Source organism: Cetorhinus maximus, chromosome 9 (genome assembly GCF_964194155.1).
Source record: "Cetorhinus maximus chromosome 9, sCetMax3.hap1.1, whole genome shotgun sequence".
In the NCBI taxonomy this organism is placed as follows: Eukaryota; Metazoa; Chordata; class Chondrichthyes; order Lamniformes; family Cetorhinidae; genus Cetorhinus; species Cetorhinus maximus.
The window spans coordinates 97,903,201-97,930,076 of record NC_135887.1 but is presented as its reverse complement, the minus strand read 5'-3'; the positions used below and the strand labels follow the sequence as shown (position 1 = coordinate 97,930,076).

Here is a 26,876-nt window from a genome sequence, read left to right as displayed (position 1 = left end):
TTGTGATCGATTTAAATACGGTGTACACCAAAATCAATTAAAAACAAAAATGTACTGATGAAACAGCACTTCTGCCTTAATCGCATATAATTACATCAACAAGGTTTCATATTTCCTTAAAGTATGATCTTTAAATTATGTACTGTAGTACAAAAAGTTAAAACTGGAAAGGAGAACAATCTGAAGTTTGTTTCTCTGCTTTAACATACAATGTTTCAGAGATAGGTCGGTCAGCTGTATGCTCATATTTCACCCAAACAGCCAAGCACATTTTCAAATGCAAGGACATAAAGTGCCCTCACTGTAATGATTAGATAATTCAATCACAGAAAGAAACTGAACACTTCGTACGAATGCAGCAATCCGGGTTGTACACATTTTATGGGACTACCTAAAACATGACCATGGTTAATATAATTGACATTAGAAGAAATGCTTGGATATAAAGTTTTGTATCAGTTTTGTTTATCTTTTTAGCTAAAGTTAATGTCATTGCAACAGAAACAGTAGATAAGAGTGATGCTGCTGAAAATTATACATATAATCTGTGAATTATAGCATTTTATAAATAACGCAATTAAATCAGATAAAATACACTTTTAACTTCTATAGTGCTAAGAGGTAAATTTAAGAATGGAAAGCCTTGTAAAACTGTTTAAAAAGTAAATGGTTTTTATGACATCTTTTCATAAAGGGTTCTTTTTTGGAATTAAAGATTCTGCGTACCACAATGATCTTAGAAGTCAGTCGGTCAACAGTCCCTCATCTTAAGTTTAATGCTGCCACAGCAAGTTAGTGGTACAAGCATGCACATTCATGTTAATGATAAATAAGGCAGCTTGGCGATCCAACAAAATCTTAGCTATTTATTATTAGTGTGCAGGTCCTTGAATTGATTTACAATGGGCACTCCTCAGAAAATTTCAGTAGTGATAGCTACAACTTTTGTGCATACAAGCAAAGGAAAAAAAAGCCAAACATTAAATTAATTTCTAATGAAAAAAATTGGTTTTATTATCCATGATAAATAATTTAATGTTAAAATACATATCACACAACAAACAACTAGAAATTTGCCCTATAATCTTTTGTTGGAGAACCTTGTGCTCAACAAAGTGAGGAATATCTGTGTTAAGATGGAATATTTTTTAAAAAACTTTGACAGCTAGAAGGATTATCAAGCACCCCCAGGTCAGATATACAGTAAAATCCTTCTATTTGGCTCAATATATTTTCATCCCAACCTCAGAGGTGCACTCCTTAAAAGGTACCAGCGTGATGCTATTATTTCCCACACCAGGAATCCTGAGTGCCAGTATAAATTTACAATGGGGTTATGGATTATTATTGTGTCTTGAACCTGGACCCTCTAGGAGCTGGACTGATACTGCTTAAATTCATTTCTTCGTATCATTAGAAACAGCAAAGATAACAGACTTCAACGTCATCAATCTAGGCTGAATCCAAACACAGGTCCTTGACATGAAAGGATAGTATGCTAACCCACTGTGACACTAAACTTACAAAAATTCTGGCTAGTGGTTTATTTTCAAGTTCATGTAATTGACACTGAGGATTGTGTGTACTGAGTCCATAATACAATAATGTGTGCTTTCAGAACAGAACACGACATTCTGATTGGAAATATTAATAATGAAGTGCTTAAAGTCCACAGAACAGCAGGTATAATGTTGATAAACAGGTAGAAAAGTATAAAATAAACAATTGTTCACTAGTATCCATGAATATGGCATTCTGTAATTTCATTTCTAATATGGTTTCTCCTAACTAAAATTATAGGGCACAGAATGAAGCCATTTGGCCCATTGTGCCTGTGCCATCATTTGTGACCTTTTTATACTTTTGCTTCCCCATTTGTTCTGTATAATGAGCATATGGCACAAAGGTGCAAGTGGTGTATTTACTTAAGAAAAAAAGACAGTTATATATATTTTTCTTTCCAACTGTACAAAACTCCATTGACCCTATCGACCAGCTTATATTCTCTGTACACTGTCTTTTGGATAATCCCACCCATCTGTTATTTTTAATTCATAAAATATACTTTCTCTCTGTTTGTATTTAAAGCTATGTACAGAATTATAAAAATGTTTCTTTTCATAGGGTCATGAGGAATCTGTACAGGGAGATGGAGGGGGAGGACAGAGATGAAAGTAGCTTCGTTCTGTGGAAGGTGATGGTGGACAACTTTCACAGTTCTCTTCTGCTGACATGTATGGACTTCGAGGGGTAGGGGGTGGTGGGTAAGGATCTGAATCAGAGTTCAGATCCACATAGTATTTGGGACTCTTCCACCGGCTTGTGGTATAGTCACTATCGCATACATCGGTACTGCATGGAGTTGTTGGTGGTGCCACACTTTGCATAATGTAATGTCTGTAAAATTGAAAAATAGTTGTTGAGTTTCTCTTCAATTCATTTCAACAGTCAAAAACTATTTGCCAAAGCTACGATTTAAGGTGTGCATTTTGCCTTAAGATTTCTAGAATTGTAAATTGAATGCATTCATACTGCTTATTAACGCACTAATTCAAGTCCTGCTGTCCTGCCACTAGCTTAGCTAGTGACAGACGTGACAGTAGACCAATGACTGCTACTGTATCATGCATTATTTGGAGGCGGAGAGGATTGTGTAAATACAATCATATTAGCCACTTCACAGGCTTGGTAGCATTACTCTGATTGCAATTAAAATCAGAGAACACTTTATTTATATTTAGCCCGTTGTTCTGATCTAAATTAAAAATTCAACAAATTCTACCAATGAGGTTAAATTGAGGGCATTTATTCCCCCTTCCTACTACCTCCTCACAACAACTAATTTCCTTGGCTGAAATCTCACGCAGTAGCCAGACCTTCATGAATACTACCCCCTGGTTGGTTCTCTGATTTTTATTTCCTTCTTGTGAGGAAATAGCTGCCCTTTGCAGGTTATCTCCTTGTGGGGACATATTGAAGAATTACAATCTAGCTTGAGAGAATCCTAATTTCAAACCTATATTTTCTTACTTGATTTTATTGCTGCCCGTGCCTCTATCAGCCCTGAGCTTGCTGACCTGCTCTGGCACCCAGTCAAGCTATGTCTTGATTTTAAAATTCTCATCTCTATTTTCAAATCCCTCCATGGCTTTGCCACTCCCTTTCTCTGTAATATCCTCCGGCCCCACAACCCTTCATGATATCTGAGAGATATCTGTGCACCCCTGATTTTAATTGGTCCAGCATTGGTTGCCGTGCCTTCAGTTACATGGGCCCCAACTCTGGAAGATCCTCCTTACACCGTTCCGCTTGTCTACCTCGCTATCCTCCTTTCCGACATTCCTAAAAACCTACCTCTTTGACCAAGCTTTTAGTCATTTGACCTGAATCTCCTTATGTGGCTCAGTGTCATTCTTTATTTTATAGTGATCCCATGACGTGCCTTGGGATACTTCATTACATTAAAAGGCGCTATATAAGCTGTTGTTGTTGACTGCACAATTTTAGTATATAGCTCCTTTTAAAAATCATCGCTGATGCACTAGATTTCCACCATTAAAATACAATGACGTTATACTAATTCCCCCAATAATCTGTAACATTAACTTTATTATTTAATTGTCAAATAAATGACATTACATCATTCAAACTACTGAACTCAGTTATGGCCTCAATTTCTATCCCCGCAGCTACATTTATGATGGCATCTGTCATACTTTATTTTTATAAATTTTTATAAGATGCATTACTAAAATAAAGCAGACAGATAGGCTGATTCTGAAGTTGATTTTTTTCCCCCCTCCACAAGATATTCTCACAGTACAAAGAAGAATAGCTTCCTGTGTGGTCACACTTTTCAATCATTAAACTGTCCTTATCAAATAGTTCCATATCTAATCTGGGCTGTTTCTGCATTGCCAAAAGATAGAGGGTGAAAAATCAATGACAGTTTGGACTTCAAGGGACCTGGCTGTGGAACATTTATTTGTCTAAAGTGGTAGTTTCTAGACACTTGGAAATACTGACAGAAAGGCTTTGCAAGTGCAGAAGTTAAAAAAAAAGGTCTAATGAAGTGCTCATCCAAAAGCTGAGAATGTGAACTTTTCATTGGCTTTAACTAGCACACTCTAAACTGTATGCTGTGTTCAGCATTGAGAACTTCAGCATCTCAGCCATTACACTACATGCCTGCATCTCTACCCTTTGAATGTTTCTGCAACAATTGCTAACAAATAGATTTTAAACAGCCAGAGACATGTGCCTTATACACACCTGTAAGACCTTGTAGTGGAAGGACTGTTGGAGGAGTAGCACACTTCAGTATTATAGAGAGAACGATCAGTGGCTGGAGATGGAGGTGGGTTTAAAATCTATTAAAAAAACATAAATGATTCAGAATGTTTGGAATTGTTTCTAAACATTTAATATGTTTGTTGCTTTTGTGCAGGGCAAGTGGTAAGAATCAACTAACTAAATTAACACCAAGATAAACCCTTGAACATAGATTTTCCTTCCCAAACTTCAAATGGAAGTTTCCATTGTATAACCAGTGCTTCTCTCATTGACCAAAATGAAGAAAACAATCTCATGTTGCCTGCTACTTCAGTAATGTATTGTCCATTGACTACCTTTGAAAAGTGTACCTTCCCTGGCAACTCAGCTCTCATCGATGTCATTACGTAAGCAGAGCAGGTATTCATCGCCCATCTACGACGTGCCCAATCTGCACCAGTGTATCACTATAAACCCCTTCCAGCCTTAACCTGAACTCTCCGATCCTTTGAAACAGGCCTCTTATTCAACTTCCCACCGCCCCACCCCCGCCCCAGCAACCCCCTCGCCACTGGTGGCTGTGCTTTCAGCCACACAGGTTCCAATTTCTGGAATTCTCTCTCGCTTTTAGCTCTCTCTCTACTCCTTTAAGATCCTCTTTTAATCTCACCTCTGAACAAACTTTTGGTTATTCCACTTAATCTCTCCTTCTGAGGCTTTGCTCCTGCTTTTTCCCTCCCCTCATGCTTCCTTCTACAGTGCAAAAGAACATTTTCTAGATTGCAGGTTCTATAAAAATGCAAGTTCTTGCTGTTATTAAATTTAAGGCTCAGTGATGAGCCTGCAACTAAAATTATTCTGAGGATCACCTAAGTCTGTCTATGAAGTGCAAAAGTCCTTGATAAAATCAAACATCATTAGTAATATTTTGGTAATGAAATATTACAACAGAGTATCAAGTATCAGTTTCAATTCAGCCTAGTTGTTTAGCAGCTCCACATCTGATTTAAAAAAAAATCTATCTAACCTCTCCTCCACTGCAAGTAAGTGAACTTTGCCAAGTCATAATGGAACACTAACATTGGCCAATAGGAAGAGAAAAACCAAACTATGATGCTGCGTCTTCAAATTTTCTTTTTTGCTTTTTGTGGATTGTGGAATTTTAAAAATTCTAATTTTAACTTTAATGTCTTGAAAAACTACATACCATCGGCAGGTAGTGTACAGAGTGGAATAGGTTTATACCATGCATGAAGATGAGAAACATTTGAAGGTGAGATGCCCTAGACGGAATCTTACACCCCTCCTAGTAATTGAGATAAGGAGGCACTACAATAGAAAGGCAATGTGGATAGATATCCCACACAATCCTTTCCTCTACAAAGGTTTGCAATACAACATTTCTGCTTAAAGGAAAAGGCAATTTAGCTCTCAGTTGTCCAAACATACAACTTTCTTATTAAAGATCAGACAAAAAACATGTAGTGAAAACTTACACCACATTAGGGGGAATAGAAAAAAAGATCAGGGGGAGAATTTTTCCTATGGTGGACAGGCTGGGCTGGTGCGGAGCCAATCGCTGCCTGCGATCAGCTGTGCGCTGCCATTTTCGCAGGCAGCCCAATTAAGGCTCGCCCAGCGTAAGACACGGCCAGTAGCACTCATGTGCGCGAAAGATCAGCCTAGTGAAACTCCTTCTAATGTAATCCCTTCTTAAGTAAGGAGACCAAAACTGTACAGTACTCTAGATGTGGTCTCACCAATGTCTTGTACAATTGTAGAGAGACTTCCCTGCTTTAATACTCCATCCTCTGTGCAACAAAGGCCAACATTCCAATTGTCTGCCTAATCATTTGCTCTACCTGCATGCTAACTTTTTATGATTCATGTACAAGGACACCCATATCCCTCTGTACCAGAGCATTCTGCAGTCTCTCTCTCCACTTAAATAATATTCTACTTTTCTATTCTTCCCACCAAAGTGTGCAACCTCACATTTTTCTCACATTACACTCCATCTGCCAAATTTTTGCCCACTCACTGTATTCTGTTGTAGGCTTTCTGTATCCTCCTCACTATGTACATTGTACACTGACAAAGAAGTAACTTCAGAAACAGATCTGCATTAAATGCACTAAAGCACATAGAGCAGGATTTTTAAATAAAATGAACGTTGTTTCAATCAACAGGGAATCTTTGTTTATGAATTCACTCCATTTCTGTACATCAATGTATGAGCCGAATCGGTAGCTTGGGGAGGAGGTGTATTCTTATAATTGACATGGATATTGAACGCATAGAAATGCACACCTGTGGATAGAAGGTTCCTTTTGTACTTGATGAACTGCTGGAGGAGGCTCCGGTCACATGATTTCTATCATACAGTGGGGCCCCATTGCTCCCTCCCATTAGACTCATGGAGCTGATCATGGACTTGCCACATGACATGCCTATACAGGACAAAATAAAGTTACAATGTCTGCACAAAAGACTCCTAAAATACAATCAGAATTGTGTACTAGCATTTTCATTCCAAACTTCAGTGATAGTTTTATACACATTTAAATGAAAATTATTACATAACCTTTGCATTTTACTTTGTCATATGAAAAAATTACCTAATTCAAAAATGAAATCTCAACATAAATATACATATGAACATATGAACTAGGAACAGGAGTAGGCCACTTGGGCCCTCGAGCCTGCTCTGTCATTGAATAAGATCATACTGATCTGATTGTCACCTTAACTCCACATTCCCACCTACTCCCGATAACCTTTCAACTCCTTGCTTATCAAGAATTTATCTAGCGTTCCAAAGACTCTCAACCCTCAGAGAAAAGAATGCTCCTCATCTCTGTCTTAAATGGGTGACCCTTATTTTTAAACAGTGACCCTCTAGTTCTAGATCTCCCGTAAGAGGAAACATCCTTTCCACATCCACCCTGTCAAGGCCTCTCAGGATCTTACATGTTTCAATCAAGTTACCTCTTACTCTTCTAAACTCCAGCGGATACAAGCCTAGCCTGTCCAACCTTTCCTCATAAGGTAACCCGCCCAGTCCAGGTATTAATCTAGTAAACCTTCTCTGAACTGCTTCCAATGCATTTACATCCTTCCTTAAATGAAGGGGCCAGAATTCTAGATGTGGTCTCACCAATGCCCTATATAACTGAAGCTTTCATTCTAATGCAACATCAAATCTGACTACAGTAACAATATCCTTCCCCTTCTTTAAGTGCCGAATTACACTGGGGTACAGTTCCATGTGTTTCATAAGTCCTTTGGTACATTGCTCAATTGGTCATTCTCTTTAGCTGAGTCCAGGCACTGTGTGCTCTAACCATGTGAGAGAGCATCACAGTGACGTCTGGGTCCTGTCCTCACCTGACTTTCACACACACATACACATTTTTCCCACACGGGTCATAGAAGGGTTGGCTGATCCCCCCCCGGATGGCGAGTGACTTGGAGGGGAACTTCCAGGTGGTGGTGTTCGCATCTATCTGCTGCCCTTATCCTTCTAGATGACAGTGGTCTTGGCTTTGGAAGGTGCTGTCTAAGGTGCCTTTGACTTCCTGCAATGCATCTTGTAGATGGTACACACTGCTGCTACTGTGCATCGGTGGTGGAGGGAATGAATGTTTGTGGATGTGGTGCCAATCAAGCGGGCTGCTTTGTCCTGGACAGTGTCAAGCTTCTTGAGTGTTGTGGGAGCTGCACTCATCCAGGCAAGTGGGGAGTATTCCATCACACTCCTGACTTGTGCCTTGCAGATGGTAGACAGGCTTTGGGGAGTCAGGAGGTGGATTACTTGTCACACGATTCCTAACGTCTGACCCGCTGTTGTAGCCACAGTACTGAAATGGCTAGTCCAGCTCAGGTCAATGGTATCCTCCAGGATGTTGATAGTGGGGGATTCAGTGATGGTAATGCCATTGAACATCATATGAGGCAAGCATGCTTATTGATAGTTGCTGGCATTATGCATTATTTTGGCAATTTAACGTCATTTTCTATAAATTATATGGCAATATTACAGGAAACCATAAGATGTTATTTGTTCATTTGCACATAAATATGCACTATTGTTTAGAAACATGCTAATTGCACCTCATTTGGAATCATGCAAAGCAAATATCAAATAAATCATTAACATCATGGACAATCTGTAGGACTCCTTACCAGTGAAAGTGCCATGCTGTGAACTGCTGGGAGCAATAAAATTAAGGGGAACATGTGGGGCTCCACTGATATATTCATGTGGAAAAGGTCCATTGGGTCCCTTGTAACGGCGACAGACGACTCGCTGACAGACGAAGTACATACCACCCATTACAAAGAGTGAAAGGATTATACCAATGACAGGTCCAATTGCACTGCTATGAGACTGAAACTCATTCACTGAAGCTTTAGTCAATTCTGATGGGAAGTAAGCAGATTTGGTTGAGAAGTTATTCCAAAATCAACTCAATGACTAATTTTACTATTTACATAGCAAATATAATCAGAACATCTTAATATTTGAAGGTCTAATATTTGAAGGTTCAATATTTGTTATTTGAAGGTCTCCAAGTGTTGCAACTACTGTAGAGCATTATGAAGAACACCGAGAAAAAATAAAGTGTCAATTTTAAACTGGTAAGTGTCAGCTTGGCTCAGTTGGTACCACTCTAGAGTTTGAATTAGTTCATGAGTTCAACACAAACAAAATTGACACTTTAGTGCAGTGCTGAGAGTGTGTTATATTTTTGGAAACCAGATGTTAAATCAAGATCCAGTCTGCCTGTTTTAGTGGATGTACAATATCCCATGACACCATTCAAAAAAGAAATGGTGCTAAGGCCAACATTGTTTCCTCAACCAGTAACAGTTTAACTTTATCCACCTCATTTAATGTTGGTGGGACCTTGCTGCAAACAATTTGTTTGCCTAACTAAGAACAGTAACTGCACTTCAATAGGATGTGAGGCATTACTGGGAGGTTCTGCGGATGTGATAGGGTGCTATTTAAATACAGCTTTGTTGTTACTTTCTTAATATCATATACTTGCATTAATAAAATGAGTAACTATGCTTTTTCAAAATTGAATTTTTATCTGCACAGAGTACCAATGGGGCAAGTATGATATTTGGTACATATATTTACACAGATACATTAATTTCATATTTATAAAATGGGCCTCAAGTGAAATCCACTTCCTGCAAAGTTTACAGCTGTTTCAATTTAGTAGCATTCCAACTCGAGCCATAACAAGAGCTATTGTGGGAAATGGAAATATATTGATGCATTAACATCTGTATGCTATATCTAGCCAGGGTGTGTGTGAAGCAGAAACTGGGTGTGGAAAAATTGGAACTTTCCATTCATCATCTTAATGATCACAAGAGTAGCAAAAGAAAAATGACTTTTAAAAAAAAATTGCTGGACCATCTTTCAAAAGAATGCTTTACATAAGAGCTAGAACATGTGCTTTCCAGTGCATCCTGAGGGCCGTAGAAGTCTAAAACTCACTCGGTGGAGGATACTAACCACAAAGAAGTTCATCTGAACTATCATGGCAATCAGGGAATGAGTTGCAATGCTGCTTCTTCAAAATGCACTGACCACTGTTGCAGCGGAATTGGTTGGGACGACAGATCACTGGAATTAAGGAAAAGCGCAGTTATTTACCAGCCAGTTTTGAGAATAAATTAAACATTTTGAAATCCTGAAAACAAACGAGGTAAAACTGGCCAGCCTGACATTCTCTGTAGCTCAAATGGAGCAGTGCAGGGATTTTACTAAAAATATATTACAGCAAGATTGCATGAATAGCTATTAATTAAAAGAAACGTATAGGTGCATGTACTTTTGGTATGAAGTGCTGCTAAAGTAAAATCCTGTTGGTTAGGAGAAAGGTAATTTGCTTTTATTTTCCTTTTTGTTTTGAAACCTCCCATTTTGGATTTAGATACTCATTTGTGAGTCATTCATCAAGCCTCATCTATGAGAGAAAGAGTATCACTTCGCTGGAGTAGTGTTACATACACTGCTTTTTGTGAACAGGACATACCTGGGCAATTTTCCACATTGCTGGGTAGATGCCAATGTTGTAGCTGTACTGGAACAGCTTGGCTAGGGGTACAGATAGTTCATTCACATGCCAGTGAGAGAGAAAAAAATTACTACAGGAAAGAATTTCCATGTGCCAAATAACCAAAGAGTAAATTCACCAATTTTGTGACTTGTCCCAGGGAGAAAAGGTTGCAGGCTACACATAGGACTACAGTCCAATTGCACCAGTTCTTCAACAGCAGCTTCCTATTGCGAGCACAGGGACATTTACTATTTAACTTAATTCATATGGCTGTCATACTTAAAGACAAAATTGGGCCAAAATGAGAGAACATGGTGCACATAGGATAGAGAGAACCTGAGACCTTAACAAATTCAGTTAGGTTTAAAACTATAGAATGTTGCACAAATACTTCAATACAGGCCATACCAAGCAATTAACATGTGACTTGGCTTTTATCCTCACTTGTTGTTGCCCCTTTTAACTCCTTTAGAGATGTTAAGCAGGGCCAAATTCTGTATTGGCATTTTCTTCCAACATTCTGTTGCCCTTTATTCAATTCTACTTCTTTGCAAAGACTAGCAATCACAAAAATGCCAGGCCACTTGTCTTGCAGTTACAATATTTTCAAAATGCATGAGGATCTGAAGGAATTATTTGGCGTCAAATAGATTGGATCACTCTAACCATATTAAATGTTTTAGCACATTTTTGTTTCACCTTTTTGCTTTGACATAACACTGCCTCTGCGATGTCACATTTAGCTGTTTTCCACTGGAAAGTAACCAACCTGTTCAGTGTTATCCAAGACTCGCAACGATTGGACAGAAAATGCCAAACGATGTCTTTAGTGACAAACAAGATAAAACCGACATTTATTTTTTGACGAAGGACTGAATTTCAACATCAATTTCAACATGCGATTAAAAATTAGTTTAAACCACACTATCCAAACAAACATACGCTTGAATACTAACTGGTTAATAAGATTAAAAAGAAAGTTACCAGCACAGTTTTCCTCATCCGATTTATCCTGACAATCTACTTCACCGTTACATCGTAAACGTCCATCAATGCATTGGCCCTTTTCACACTGAAAATGGTTGGCAGAACAGATTGGGCAGTTTTCCTCATCACTATCATCATCACATTCTGGAAAGCCATCACAACGCCATGCCATTGGGATACAATCAATCTCTCCAGTAGCACATGTAAATTGTTCTGGTGAACAGGTCGGTGGTTCTGAAAGAAGATGCTCATTATTCAGAATAAGCTTTTCATTGTTAATGTTTTAAATTTTGTTTTATCTACTGAATGTGCATTTCAACTGGAATATCAGAAAGCTATAGGATTCATATCTGAATCTGTGCACTTTATCTTCTTTAGCACTTCTCAAGCACTCATTTTCTGCCCTCCCTTTTCATCTTTTTTGAAGGTGCAATACATGCTTGAACATGTTTATATTTTTTATCCTTCTTGGGATACCAGTGTCACAGGCAAAACCAGCATTCATTGTCCATCCCTAGTTGCCCTTGAGAAGCTGGTAGCGAGTTATCTTTTCAAACCACTGCAGAATGTGTGGCAAAAGTATTTCCATGACACTGTTAGATAAAGAGTTTCACGGTGTTGACCCAGCGATGATGACAGCATGACAATCTATGTCCACGTCAAGATGGCGTATGATTTAGATGGGAACTTGGAATTAATGGGGTTCCCGTGTGTTTGCTGCCCATGTGCTTCTAGGTGACAGACGACATGGGTCTGGTAGATGCTGTTGAAGAAGGCTTGGCATCATGTGATGCCAGCACTATTGTCCCCATTTGCCATTCTTCAAGCGTGAACCAAGAGACTAAGTTTCAACAGGTCAAGGAGTCAATTAGGTGGAGTCCTAGCAGTGCCACTGATACCAACACCAACATTACCCAGGTGCTCTGTGTGAGAATGAGTTGAGTTCACCTTCTCCGATAACGCAAATATTTTTCAAAGCACCCTTGCACATTGTTAACATGACCGAATTTCAGACATGAGCAGTCAGCCAAAAGTGGACTGTTCGTAGAGTAGTGCTGGCAGGATCTTTGGCATTGGGTACGTGATGGGTGGAGATGATGCAGTTATAGAAAGCACAGGGAAGGGGTCATTTGTGAGGATGGCAAAGGGGTGGGGGCGCAGATATGATACCAGGGAAGGGGGTTTTAACATTAAAAAAAAAATTAAGGCTTTCCCTTCCCAAAACAAATGCTGTATCGCTGGGGGTGTGTGTGTGGGGGGGCAGGGGGCAGAGGGCTGCTCAGTTGCTCCGATTACATAATGGGAGGTTCAATAATTTAAGAATTTCTGGGGGAATCTCAACCTGCGTTGTTTGTGTGAAGGCAGATTGTGCCCTTCCTGCTGGCCAACCACATTGGTTGGGGTGCGCTGTAAGCCTCAGGCTACCATTTCTGATAATATCGGAGCCACCTGCCTTTGAATGATCAGCCTCTTACGTCATGGAGCAGATTACAGTCAATCCTCATTCTGCCCTTGCACACAACTTTTTAGTAGGTGTCATAGGATAGCCATTAGGATGGGAAATGTCTCCTGTTTAAACTTTCTTTTTCTCCCTGGTAGGGAGTGCAACCCTCCATTATGCACACCCTCGAGGGTAATATTAAGACGGATAACTTAATACAAGTCCAAATAGAGGTCAGAATCTTTATTTATAGATCCGGAGAGGGCAGAATTCAAAATTCTAACAGCAACATTAAAGAGAAGGGATTTTTCAAAGATATATTTGCTTGTAAAGAATGCCAATGTTTATTCCAGAGTAATTTAGTTTTTCAATTGATCAGGACTAAGTCGCACTTTGTGACTTCAATTGAAGAGCAGATTTTAATGTGGACTGATATGTCACTGACTTCCAGATAGTGTACAGTAGTATAATATACCAAAGGGATTTAAAATCATAAAACTGTAGTATATGGATACAATACCTCCACATGTCAGTAGGTTCTGTAACAACACCAAGTGTACTGGACATGAGCATCGTGGTGTCCCATCACCTTTTGCAATGCAGATATGTGAGCAGCCACCATTATCACGGGAACAAGGATGTGAACCTGTGAAGAAATAACTCAGGACTTCAATGCCAGTAATAAACGCTTCAGATCCTTATCCTACTCTAGTGCACCAGAGAGTTAGGTTTACAAAGTAACTACTCCAGATCATAACTGAAAGTGTTGGAAAACAAGCTGCAGGGTAAAGGCAGCTCCAGTGTTAATTAATTATGTTTAATATGTACAGATTGTTTCAAAAGATCATGCTGAAAATGTGATATCTAAATACATTTGATTCCTTGTCATTTAATGGCTATGTTCACCACCTAATTACTTCTGTTAATTTCATGCATAAATTGTAAAATTTGCAGGTAGTTATAATTTGTATTTCATTCACTGTAAATAGCAGCAAACCACGATAAACTGGTTTGTGTGAATTGCACAGGTTTTAACAACACAAAATGTTGTGTCCCAATACATTTTTGGTTGTTTTCACTGCTCTGCTAGTTTGACTTTATTTTTTTTTCTTTAAAAAAAGTGCCTGAAGGGAGCAGTTTAAAATGTTAATATTTGATTACATCTGTCAGCAACTGTTGGACTACATTCATTTACAATATTACCATAGCCATGTTTTGTGATATCATAAAATAATATCTTGTGCATTTGTGTTATAAAATTTCAATAGTGTTAAACAAAGCAAACTTACTAAATTCTTCTACATTCAGTTCTTCTACTGCGTGGATACCAGTAAGGTGAACTATTCTGCCCTGAATTCTTGTGCGGTGGTCTCCATTAATCTTTTCTATGCACTCAATCATCTGCTGTTGACGGTCAATCCAATAAATGTAGTCACCAAGTATAGCAAGTCCCATTGGTTGAAGGATGCTGGAATCCTGCAATGTCAGTCTATTGGCACCTAAGTAAATTAACCAAATTCTTCTTTTTAAGATGTCATCATGTGTGTACAAAATACCACATGAAAATATGCCTGAATTATTTACAAAATAGCACCAAAACCAACAGATAATGCATTCCAAGAGTAGATGCGGATTTGCACCTGAGATGTTTCATAAACAAGTTTCTTTCAGGAAGGGGCAAGATTGGAAAAAGAAAAATCTGAGGAAAGTCAACTGGCGTTTCTTTCATATTCCTCCTAGCAACCAATAAAAAAAGCAGGATTGAGAAGTGTTAGAGGTCTTCTACTTGTTGCCCAACATTAGAATATGAGAAACCTTCAAGAGGGAAAGGGATGAAGTATAAATATTCGCAACAAACATGAGTATTTTCTTTACGCTTTAGTGTGTAACCCCATTGCCAACTGTGATACAAAGCCAGTCATACCAGGGAAGTCGGAGGTTCTATTCCAGGTTAGAACTGGATTAGCTAATTTCAGCCAGAGTAGAAATGGAGACTTGTAATTGGCCTCAATAGTTCTGAAATTGGTGACATGGAAAGAAAGTATCAGTCACGGTTCTGGATTGTGAGCACTGCCTGGTGACCCTTGCTGGAAAGTGCACCTACATGGTTATTAGATATGAAGTCAGTAATGGTTCTTCTGGGATACCTCCAGAGTTGAATAGCTTGCTGGCTAGCACTCAATCAAGGTTAATATTGGACACATTTGGGTGATTGGACACTATGCGCAGACTCTTCTGTTCTAGAGACTAAGGGTGGAATTTTCCGCGCCCACTGGCAGCAGGCATGGTAGGTGGCATGCGTGGACAATATGGTGCAATCGGTTTCATGACTGCGGGAAGGCAGGTTGCGATCGTCCGCTCAGTCCGCCACAGTGGGCCGTATTTCCTGCCAACGGTCGTCGGGGAGCTCATTGTAATACATCAGCATATCATTAAAAGACCATCCCACCAGGCTCTTGGACCCTTGCCGGATCGTCCGTCCACGTCGGTGGGAAAGCACGTCAACATGTTTCACAACACTACCCAGGAGCGACAGCGAACCATGGCTGGTCGGTGCCCAGTGACACCCAGGGTCGATAGACGTCACCTGTCATTCCTGCAGATGACTGAGAACCAGTGTCGCTCACGACTGCGCATGTCTAGGGACCTGGTCGCTCACATCTGCTACTTATCGCAGGACTTGGCACCAAGGAGACATGGAGAATATCCACTGCCAGTGGCTGTGAAAGTGACCGCGGTGCTCAATTTCTATGCCAGTGGCTCCTTTCAGGGCTCCACAGGTGACCTCTGTGGATATCACAAGCCACTACCCACAAATGCATCCATGAGGTCACGGATGTCACCTTCTCGAGGGCGCACAACTTTGTGCATTTCACCCGAGGCTGTGACAGCCAGGATGCAAGGGCCATTGGATTCTCCCGGATCTCGGGATTCCCACAGGTGCAGGGTGTGATTGACTGCACCCATGTGGCACTCAGGTCTCCATCGCTACACACGGTGGACTACATCAGCTGCAAGGGATTCCACTCACTGAATGTGCAACTCGCATACAACCGCCAGAAACGCATCCTGCAGGTGTGTGCACAGTTTCCAGGGAGTGAGCACGACATCCTCAATCGGCCATAGATTCCTGGAGTCTTCCAGGGTCCACAGAGGCTGTAGGGAAGGCTCCTCGGGGTCAAGGGCTACCCACAGAGGCCGTGGCTGATGACACCTGTGCGGCAGCCTCAGATTGTAGCAGAGCAATGGTATAATGAGGCGCATGCTGCAGCTCGCAACTTGGTGGAGCAGACCATCAGGATGCTGAAGATGAGGTTCCAGTGCCTGGACCGGTCTGGTGGAGCCCTGAAATACAGTCCACAGAGAGTGTCATACATCATCATTGTCTGCTGCGCCCTTTACAGCCTGGCACTGCAATGGGGAGACAAACTGGCTGAGGAGGAAACGGAGGGCCTGCAGAAAGCCGACAGGGATGAGGCTGAGGAGGTCCTCGGAGGCGAAGACGATGGAGACGAGGCCCTCACACTGGCTAGACATGGCAGGTGCACTCAGGAGGCACTCATAGCTGCTAGATTTGTGGAGGATGATGACGACATGCAGTGAGGTAACCCCAAAGATCCTCACATTGCATCTGTGAACGTTTGACTCCAGTCTGGCTTATGGCAGTGCAAATACCCTCTGTGAGAATGCTCCTGTCATGGAGATGTAGTGGACGCCCTAACAGTTGCTCGATTGCAGGAGGATGATGACAACATGCAGTGAGGACACTCCATAAATCTTCACATAGTCTCCGAGAATGCCTGACCCCTGTCTGGCTGAGGGCAGCTTGCTTGCGCTCCGTGATCAGTCATATCATAGAGACGCAGCCATGAAACATTAGAAGTTCTGATGTTCTGTCCGCCTTCAGTGCCTGAGCCCTTCAGTAACTGGAGCACAGCATCAGTGGTCACAGGTGCTGAAGAGATGGGGGACAACCCCTTCTTAAAGGTGCTGAGAGCACATCGAGAGAATGAGAGAATACTGGCTTCTGCCCGCTACATTCTGGCAGCAATGACAAGCACCACTGAGTTAATGTAATGTCTCCAGGGAGTGAGAGGCCGGATCATCACTTTAGGCTGAAGGCTGCACAAAGCACAGGGAAGAGGCCCTGGACTGAGACAGCTGCATTTTATCTTGTGCATAAAGTTTTCACATCTGAGTGACAAAAAAACTGCTCATCAGAACAAGGAGCCATAGGCAGGGAGACATTCTTGGGAGTTTACTGACAATAGTGAACAGTATGTACAAGTGATTAACACCCATGCTCAGTATCATGAAGAGGTATTAATGTATATAATGATATTGGAAATTAAGTTTTTTTTTAAATAGAGGTTTAGTCTGTATGTGTGTTAATTGGATCAAAGCCAGCTAGTCTGGGTGATTTGATGTGTGGTAGTTTTGAGATGTAAACAGTAAGGTAAAGGGTGCATTTGCATTTCGTTGAATAAACCATTCAAAGACGGGGTGAAATCTTGCACCTCGTTAGGAGACACGATGCAATGTTTATATTACTAATAAAATTGGTACTATGAAGGGGGTTCAAAGGGCCTAGTGATACAATGAAATTTTACATTCAAAGGGGAAGGCTGGGAATAACAGAAAGGAGTTTTGTATGTGCAGGTTAGAGGCATGTAAGATCTAAGCCTGTAAGCCTACCACTGTGTCTGCAAAGGAACAAATTGAAAGGAACCTCATTTTGAATTCGTAAGGTAAAAAATGCTTTGCCTGGTGTCTATTTAAGTCGATTGGTTATTGTTGCCTTAGTGGAGATTAATTTGGGAATTTGTTAAATGTTATAATAGTAGTAATCAGTAGCCATGTGTATGTGTTTAATTTGTTGCAAATTAAAAATGTCTCATTTAGTTTGATATAAAAATCTCTCGAGAACTGGTGCTCTTATTCCTGAATTTAGAGTTGCAACTCAAAACATACCAATTGAAAATATAGGTTATGACAGTTGTTTAAAGTTTCCCTCTGGGATTTTAAATAACTCAGTCTTTAACAACTGCTGTGTTATAACATATAACATGAACGGGATGAGGACAATGACGGTGTGTGTGAGAGAGCGAATGGTGATGTCCCTTGAACTGGTAGTGAGTGAGGGCCCTGTGGGTGTGTGATGGGTTTGTGAGTGTGTGAGTTGAGAGCGATGAGAAGAGTGATCTACCCTGGTGTAATGGAGGAGATCATTCATCCCCTTGTGGGACTGGGTGGCTGTCCTCTTCTGAAGGGCGTTGGTGCTGACCACCACTGCCACCCCTCCCTGCGGGTTGGTGACTTTGCTGCCCATCCTGTGGCCAGTGTGGGAGTAGAGGACATCCCGGCGGGCCTCCATGGCATCCAGCAGTTGCTCGAGGGACCCGTCGTTGAAGCGGGGGGCTGCGGTCTTTTTTCCTTAGCTGGCCATGTCTTCCGTGCAGCAGTGGTGAGCTGGAAGCAATGAGCACTGTGCTTGTGGCTGGACTGTAATAAACATGGTGCCTGGTTTGATGCGGTAGCGAGGTGATGGCCAGCGGCGAACCAGAGCCCGCCCGCCATGGAAACGGTGCATTTCCTGGGAGTACATAAATAATGAGGCGGGTTTGGGACGATATGGTGTGAAAACCTGCCACCATGGCCAGCGGGTAAAATGTTGTTTTACCTGCCTGGTACCGCACTTAGTGCAAATGTGGGACGATTCCGCCCTAAATCTGGTGGTGGGAACGGAAGTTGGAATGACTGCTGCTGGAGAGCAGGGCAGTTGAACACACGAGATCTTGCGCTGTTCAGCTCATTAATTATGCATTTGTGAGGAGTACGTTGAACCTTGTGGCAGGGTGGGCAGGAAGTGGTCTGCCCATCCATTACCTCATAGGCTCCAACGTCCGGGCACCATGTTTAAGTGGCACCTGGACAATCATTCTGACTTCCACTCTGCTCCTCGACTTCCCGCCACCAACACCCCACCCGTCCTGCCTTGGTCGCATCCCTCCCCTGTGCCTGGGCTTGGTGCAGCGTGTGCTACAGGCAGCTGATATCTCTCAGTGATGGTGTGAAAGGAAGGCGAGATCATAGTCTACTGACCTCAAAGTGCAGGACGAAGTCTACCCCGCCAGGTACAGCCACTTATGTTCAGTGGTGAAAGTGAACAATCAAAATTCCAGCCAGTGAGGCGCAATATTTGGAAGGAGAACAAGATTCCAGTGTGTTGACCTTGTAATGAGCATTCATGAGATGCAAATGGTGCTTCTGATGTAGCTCCGTGGAACACTTGACCCACCTTTAAGCCGCTATGAAAGTCGGGAGAACAAAATTCCAACTAATTTCTCGCTGTCAGGAAACTGACAGAAGATTCCGCTCTATAAGGCTGACAATGCCTACGGGCCTTACACTCTAGTGAAGAGTATTTTAGTGAATAGTACTTACGGGAAATAAAGGTAGACAAGGATGAATAAAGAGAAGAAAACAGTCAGAAAGGTCTTCACGTTTGAAAAAACTTGCTTTGAACCTTAGCTTACAGCGTCCCAATGACTCGCTTTAATATTCATTTTCATTACAACTAACAGTAACACTTTGGCTCGGATTTTTGAGGAGTGGTGGAGACTTATCCAAAATGGCACTGGGACCCCAGATCCAGAAGTCATGTCTCCATTTCCAACAGATTCTATTTGTGCCAGTAGGGAAAAGGAAGTGGGATTTGATTCACACAATCCAAACCCAGCAGGGCCGTTTGAACTCAGCACTGAGTGAAATTTAAAAGATGTTCAATAATGACGATCAAAAATTAAACATCAAATATTGCTGAACATGCTAACATTCATGGTTTAGGCTCATACGTGAATAAGGGCTACTTGGATAAAGTACTGGACATCAATTGTTGATACTAAATAAATCAATGAAAATGTAAACTGTACGTAATAGCAAGAATTCCTCATTATAAATTGTAGCACCATAAAGCACTTAAAAAAAATGTTTATGGAGATTGTATTCTACCAAGACTATGCTTTTTTGAGCAGCCCAGCATCAACAAAAATAAGGCAAGTTTTCCCAGGTGTCAACCATGAGTCAGAAGATTGAGAGTTCAAATCCCACTCTAGACACTTGAGCACAAATATCCAGGCTGACGCTAGAGTGCAGTCTTTTGGATGACAATTAAACCGAGGCTCCCGACTGCTTTTCCAGGGGGATGTAAAAGATCCCATGGCACTATTTTGAAGAAAAAGCAGGGATGTATCCCCTGTTTCCTGGCCAATATTTGCCCCTTAATCAATTTCACTAAATCAGACTACCTGGTGGCCATTATCACATTGCTGTTTGTGTGAGCTTCCTGTGTGCAAATTGACTGCCTTTTTTTTTTCATTACAATATTGACTACAATTAAAACTTGGCTCTAAAGTGCTTTAGGACATTCTGAGGTTGAGAAAGGTGCCATATAAATGCAAGGCTTTTCTTTTACCTAAAGGGTAGGTAAAAAAGTGTGGATTTGAATGTCTGCCAAGTTCCAAGTTCAATGGGCTTAGTTATACAAATAATAAAAGCAGATTTAATTTCATAAACTTCATGCAGGTGAAAAACGTCAAATGATATTCTACCTAATCCTGTTATCACATAGGTACAGTGCAGAGCAACTAAGGATTTAAGATATGCTCCTGCTGCTATGAAAAACAAGTCTTCATACTGGCTAGAGCTAACAATGTAATAGGTTTCTACATCTGCCCTATTAGAAGCAAGATTAAAATATAAAAAGGAAGCAAAAGTTTATTTAGCAATAATGTTTGTCACCAAAACTATGGCTTAGGAGCCATTATTACTAATTTAATCAATATTAACGTGTGGTCAGCTGAAGTGGCTTTGTATCTCTCTACAAAGTTATACGTTAAATACAGCACACACTGATACAGAATACAATAAAGTGCTGGTAGCCAACCAGGTACACAAAAAAAAAACAAAAGTCTGCTATTGTTTTTTTCACCACCAACATCCGTTTTAAGAATTTTTCCACACTTTCCATTTTGGGTGTCTTGTGTCAACATCAAACAATTATATGTCAGGTACAGAACTGTTGGAAGCAACATAAAACATAAAAGAAACCATCTTCAGTACCAAGAATCTGCCTCAGCTCGAATCTCAGGTGAGGACCTCCTACTAACGTGTTTTCAACCATTGTGATTCCTCTCAGAGTAAAATTACTGCCAGATTAGTGCCGATTGGTCTTAAATTAAATGCAGTTTAGTGCTGCAGGCCCATACAAACAAGAAATTGAGCCAAGATTACCAAACTCATTGTGAATATGATCCCTACAGCCAACAGGCTTTCATCCCATCACATTTCATTACATAACTGATGATGTATTACGTTACTAACTTACTGATAGTCAATTCTAACAGTACCATACTAATTCCAATGTGCCCTGGTTAGATAGCTTTTTACTGTTATATTGTGGATAACAGCCTCAAAGTTACTCTGAGTGATGTTACTACACAAATGTTTCACGCAATCATATCAAATTCCACTCTCTGTATTGTAACAGAGGCATTAATCCTTTTTAAAAAGGCTAAAGCTACCTTTAAATTGCAAAAAGAGGAATATGATCCAAACATGTTAAATATCATTACTTACTGAACTTTTGGGACAATAAAACTTATAAAGTTAAGTATTGTTTGCATATTACCTTGCTGTTTGAGCCATTAATAATTTGGCTACATGATCAATTTAAAAATCCTCTCTGTTTTTTTTCAATCCAAGAAAATCCAATATTTCAAAGTTAAGATCTCCTGAATCACTGACAAGCATAATTACAACGAAATGATACGAGATTTTTCTAGCTTGAAAACACTCACTAGTCCTGCCAAACTATACAAGAAAGATCAAAGATAGACAGAAACACTATTAAAGATGGATTTCAAAGTTTCACTAAATACAGCTGTGGAAACTCAAAGCTGGAAACCAGTTTTCACTTCACATTTTCAGTGAAGTGGAATATTGGAACTGTCATTTTATAGAACACAGAGTGAGTACATTTGAGAAGCATTGTGGAGATCTCAAAACTTACCAGATAAATCACTGCTTTCAATGCGTTTCAGATCTGCATCAACCCAGAAGAGCTTCCCCAGTTTGTTATCAATTGCCAAATCAACAGGTCGGATCAATCCAGTTGAAAATAATACTTCTCTTTCAGTACCATCAAGTGCTGCACGCTCAATCTTTGGAGACCTGTCCTGCATGTTTGTGAAGTACATATACCTGCACATTTTTAATACACAACAAAGGAGGATTAAAACAAATATTTTGCTGATCAGAGACATCGTCTTGCATGTAAAACTTATTACACTTGTTAAAAATATTTTTTTAAAAAGGGACAAATCAAAGCTGCAACAATTCTTAAGTTTCACTAGAATGGTTAGGGGTTATCTAGGAGAGAATTGGGGCAATTGAATCTGGAGGTGACAAAAAGAATGAATGGGGATTTCAGTGGACATGAACTGAAGAAGAGTAGATGTAAATGACGTTATGAGGGTTGAAATAAATGGACTTTGTGAATGAGGTTATAGAAATTCAGTTCAGGGTCAAACAAGGGACAAAGGTTATGAAGAGCCTGGTTCAGTAGCAGGTTGAGGCTAAGCAAGGGGATGGAGTCAGTGTTGAGGGTATGGAGTTTGTGCTTCTCAATATTTACCTAGAGAAACATCTGGCTCATTCAAAATGGAATGCTGGACAGACAGTCTGATAGCAGTTGAAAGAGTTGGTAGAGGGATGGATGAATTAATTTTAGTTAATTAATTAATGTTTTGCAAGTTCCACTTCAATAATAAATATAGAGAAGAATATGAGTTACCCTCTTTCTGCATTCACAACAATAGCTCTTGGTCGGTCATGTTCTCCACGGAGAACTATTCCAATAGGCTTTCCATTAAGCCTATTAACATTGATGGTGTTGGATGTTTCACAAGTCCAGTAGACAGTTCGACTGTAGATATCAAGGCTTAAGTCATGAGGCTGTATATCTGGGTTTTGGCTTTGGTTTGGTCCAGAAACTACCACAAATGCCTAGATAAATAAACGACAAACTTAGGTGGATAAATAAACAATTACTGGTTAACCTTTTAGTATACATAATGCTAGGAAGGTGCCATGACATTCTTACAGCAACAACTTACATGCATTATCTGCGCTAGTTTTGAAATGAAATTATTTTCCATTGAATTGAAAGATAAACATAATGATACAAGAAAGATCTCTGTACATAAAAGGCATTTCTGTTGTCCTTTCTTTAAGCATATTATGGCTTAAAATTGTAGGATACAGAGAGTTAGACAATAATATTTTTGTGCAGAATTTCTTCACCCAATATCAAGATGCTCAATGGCATAATTCCTGTCATGAATGCAACAGAATTTCAGATCACTGACAGGTGCTTCCAAACCTTAGTTTCAGGCCAACTGAACCAAAATTATTAAGTATAAGACATGGAAACAAAGTCCAGAGTTGTTCCTACTCCCAAACCCTTCACCCCAACTTATCCGCTCAGCAGTCAGCTTGCTCTACTGTCTCAGAATCAAGTTGTGCTGCAAAGGCTGGGAGGATTCACCTGTTAAGGAAGCTCCCAACCACAACTTAACTTTTACCAAATGGCATAATCAAAAAGAATTGACTTATTGGGAAACTGGGCGAGCTGCTCATAGCCTACCAACATATTGTATGGTGCAGTGATAAGACATTGGGGTAGATTTTCATAGAGATGGGGAGACTCCATGGAGTGGTGAAAATGGCAAGGGTGACAAGATTCTGGATTCCCAAGCCCATTCCCAGAAAATCGTTTTGTGATTTTCACCAGGGCCTTTGGTGTCGCGAGCCTGCACCCTGCACTCCCGACCCTACAACCTGTACTTCTGACCTGGTCGGCTCTTTTGCGGGGAGAGGCATGTCCTAGTCCTCCACAATTTTCAAGGAGTTGGGCCAGCTTTTCAAAGAGTCGTGGTTCATGGCGCCTCAGAGGTGTTGTGAATGATAGTCTGCATGAGGGAACTTTTTGAAAAGTAAGTTCAAAAGGTCCTCCTCATGCACCCCCCTTGCCAAGCTATGATGCCCCACCCACCCCTTATGGCCCCTCGTGTCCCCCAATCCGAGGCATTCCTCCCCACCTACCCCTATTGGCCCTCATGACCCCCATCCCAAGCTATGGCACTTCTAGGTCCATTCACCCACTATACGCTGTATAAAATCAAGGAACCCTATAGTGATGAAAAGCAGTCATTCCTTAATAACTCCCATTTTTTTAAGACAAAAACTCCTTTTTATTACAGCCCAATACAAGTTTCAATCATCTAATGATTTCTGGGCTTTCAGCCAAAAATGCATAGTGAGGATTAGCAGAGAGCCCTGAAATTTGTTGAAACAGCTGAACCCCAGGAAAACCATTGCTGGATTGACAGGCTCTGGCTCTCTGATCTCTTCTGTTAATTGCATCATGTTTATTTACACAAGATAATGGGGTTTCAAGTGCTTGCAGTTTCTGCTATTGATACTTTAAAGGGTCTGGATGATTGACACATGTATCGGCCTGTAGGAAAAAACAAGTTTTTAAGAAAGTGGAAAGTTATCAATTACTGACTTTTAAAAAAAATACTTTTTTTTTTACACAATCTATTGTCACTATAGGGTTCATTGGTTCTACTCAATGTATAGTGGGTGAATTGGCATGGAAGTGCCATAAATTGGCATGGGGGCATGACAGGCATACCTTGGCATGGAGGAGTATGAGGTGGCACGGGAAGAGTGTGGGGGATAAGGGGGTGTGAAGGCTGGAGGGCCTTATTTTGTCCATTTTAACTCAGCACCAAGGCAGGCCTTTAAAACAGCCCATCCTGGCATCTGGCCGCCCCTGGCTGCCTCCGACCTTTATCCTGGGTTGACCTGCCCGATTGCGGCCTGCACCTGTACACTGTACACCACCCGCCACCCCCCCTCACCCCCAAACCACCAGAATGAAAATCCCGTCTTTCCTGCCACTCTCTCCTGAGGTGGGCAGGCCAAGCTCGGAATTTTTTCAACTCCTGCTGCCTGCCTCGATGATGAAAATCCAGTTCATTGTGTGTCTAAAGCGTATTTGAAAAGTTAACTATCTGTACCATCTCCAGGATAAATACATTATGATGCTTCGAAAAGCAGCAAGGGGTGTCCAGAGCTCAGGCAAGTTCACAAAATGTCAAATGCAAAGATGATCAAAGAGATATCTTACAGAGAAAGAAAGAAAGAAAGAGAACGAAAGGGAAAGAGTTGCATCTATATGTGCTTTTCATGCTCATCGAACATCTCAAAGTGCTTTACAGCCAATGAAGTACTTTTTAAAAATGTAGTCACTGTTGTAATGTAGGAAATACCGCAGCCAACTTGCATAGAGCAAGCTCCCACAAAAAACAATGTGTTAATGACCAGATAAGTTATTTTTGTGATGTTATTTGAGGAATAAATGTTGGCCAAGAAACTACAGATAACTCCCCTGCTCTTCTTCAGATAGTACCATGGGATCTTTTGTGTCCACCTGAGGGGGCAAATGGGTTCTTTGGTTTAACATCTCATCCAAAAGATGACAGTCCAACATTCCTACAGTACTGCACAGGAGTGTAACCTTGACTTTTGTGCAGTGGGACTTTGAACCCAGAATATATGGGACTGTATTTATAGATAAATACCTAAGGGTAATAAATTTTAGGTTTATCATTCTGGTGTAGTTAATTGTTAATTAATTCAGTACAATACGGGCTGTAAAATAATTTGAAAAGCAGAACACTCAAAAGCAATACTTTTGCACATATAGAAACATGCATGTATTAAAAATATAGATGCTCAGGACTTTCCTGATGTCTATGGATAAATGCAAGGGATGATATGATACGAAGCAACACAAACCAGAGAGGTCCCAGGTTTTACCTCTGTTCTGTGCAGAGATTACTGGTATCAGCTGGATAGAGCAAGAGGTCCAACTGGGCAGAGAAATAAAATTAGCCATGTCTCTTGTTTTTGATTGTTATTTTGTAACCCTGATGGAAAGTGGGCAAATGCAAAAGTCAACCAAAGACAGGATAGAACTCATTAGGCCAGCTGACACTCATGCAAAGATGCAACATGGATGAGTTACCACTCTGAGTTACTCTACTCCTGTAGCATCATCCCCATGTGTCAATGTGAGTGAAGAAAATGAGAGAAAACTAAGAGGAGGAGGGCTAAAACCCATTTAATCGAAGCTAAACTCTAATTCCATTGTGGTAGCACTGTTTCTGAAAGATTCCTTCAGTCACTTGCCTGAGAGCCATCATCTCTAGCTCTTTTGATGACATTTTGGCGTCCATCTACCCAGTAAATCAACTTGTCAACAGCATCATACTCCACTGACTTCACATTACGCAAACCATGTACAGGCAATATTATATCTGGGCTTTGGTGTTCATCCAACACCATACGACTAATTGCAGTCTTCTGACTGAACAGCAAGAAGTTGATGGGTGCTAAAAGAGCAAAGACAAATTAAATATATTAAAAACCTATTTTTACCAAATATTTCTACAATGATCCAATTGCTATCGGATAAACTTACAGGGCCATAACTGCTAAAGGAAATCTCATTGCAAGTCAGTGAAAATGTTGGCCTGGATTTTGGATTAAAAACAGAAAGTTGCTGTCTGAGTTATCCTGCTCCTCCACAAGCTTTGCTATATCAGTATCTCACCAAGAGACCTGGCATTCCAATAAATGGATGGGCAGATCCACTTAATCCTATCTTTTTTGCTTTGTGCCTGATTAGGCTTTGAATTAAATATTTCAACTACATTTCCTGGTTCAGACTCTGCACAACTAAGCAAAGATTCTTCAACCTAATTGATTAAGGAAAAACACAGCTGTTTTGGATTTCTAATTCCAAGTTCCAGCACAAAAACCCACAGAAGGTCTGTGGGATGTATCCTTCATTTGCCACGAACTGTAAAATCCAGCCCATTAAGCTTTATAAGTAAATGGGAGCAGCTAACAAGATATATGATTACTGCAATTATCCAAACAGAATTAAAATATGACCTTTTGAA

The 26,876-nt window shown here is 40.6% G+C and overlaps 1 protein-coding gene across 1 annotated transcript in view; it reads right to left on the bottom strand.

Moving 5' to 3' along the window:
* Nucleotides 1-985: 985 nt before the first annotated feature.
* LOC144684851 (low-density lipoprotein receptor-related protein 5-like) overlaps nucleotides 986-26,876 on the bottom strand; it is a 226,903-nt gene continuing 201,012 nt past the window's right edge. Inside the window, exons 13-23 of the mRNA XM_078549165.1 lie at nucleotides 26,101-26,303; nucleotides 22,634-22,845; nucleotides 21,851-22,041; nucleotides 14,070-14,279; nucleotides 13,301-13,426; nucleotides 11,337-11,573; nucleotides 9,806-9,916; nucleotides 8,458-8,694; nucleotides 6,583-6,722; nucleotides 4,273-4,370; nucleotides 986-2,397 (exon numbers count right to left, since the gene is read on the bottom strand). Coding sequence (XP_078405291.1) covers nucleotides 2,127-2,397; nucleotides 4,273-4,370; nucleotides 6,583-6,722; nucleotides 8,458-8,694; nucleotides 9,806-9,916; nucleotides 11,337-11,573; nucleotides 13,301-13,426; nucleotides 14,070-14,279; nucleotides 21,851-22,041; nucleotides 22,634-22,845; nucleotides 26,101-26,303 — 2,036 coding nt within the window. The 3' untranslated portion in view covers nucleotides 986-2,126. The remainder of the gene's footprint in view (nucleotides 2,398-4,272; nucleotides 4,371-6,582; nucleotides 6,723-8,457; nucleotides 8,695-9,805; nucleotides 9,917-11,336; nucleotides 11,574-13,300; nucleotides 13,427-14,069; nucleotides 14,280-21,850; nucleotides 22,042-22,633; nucleotides 22,846-26,100; nucleotides 26,304-26,876) is intronic.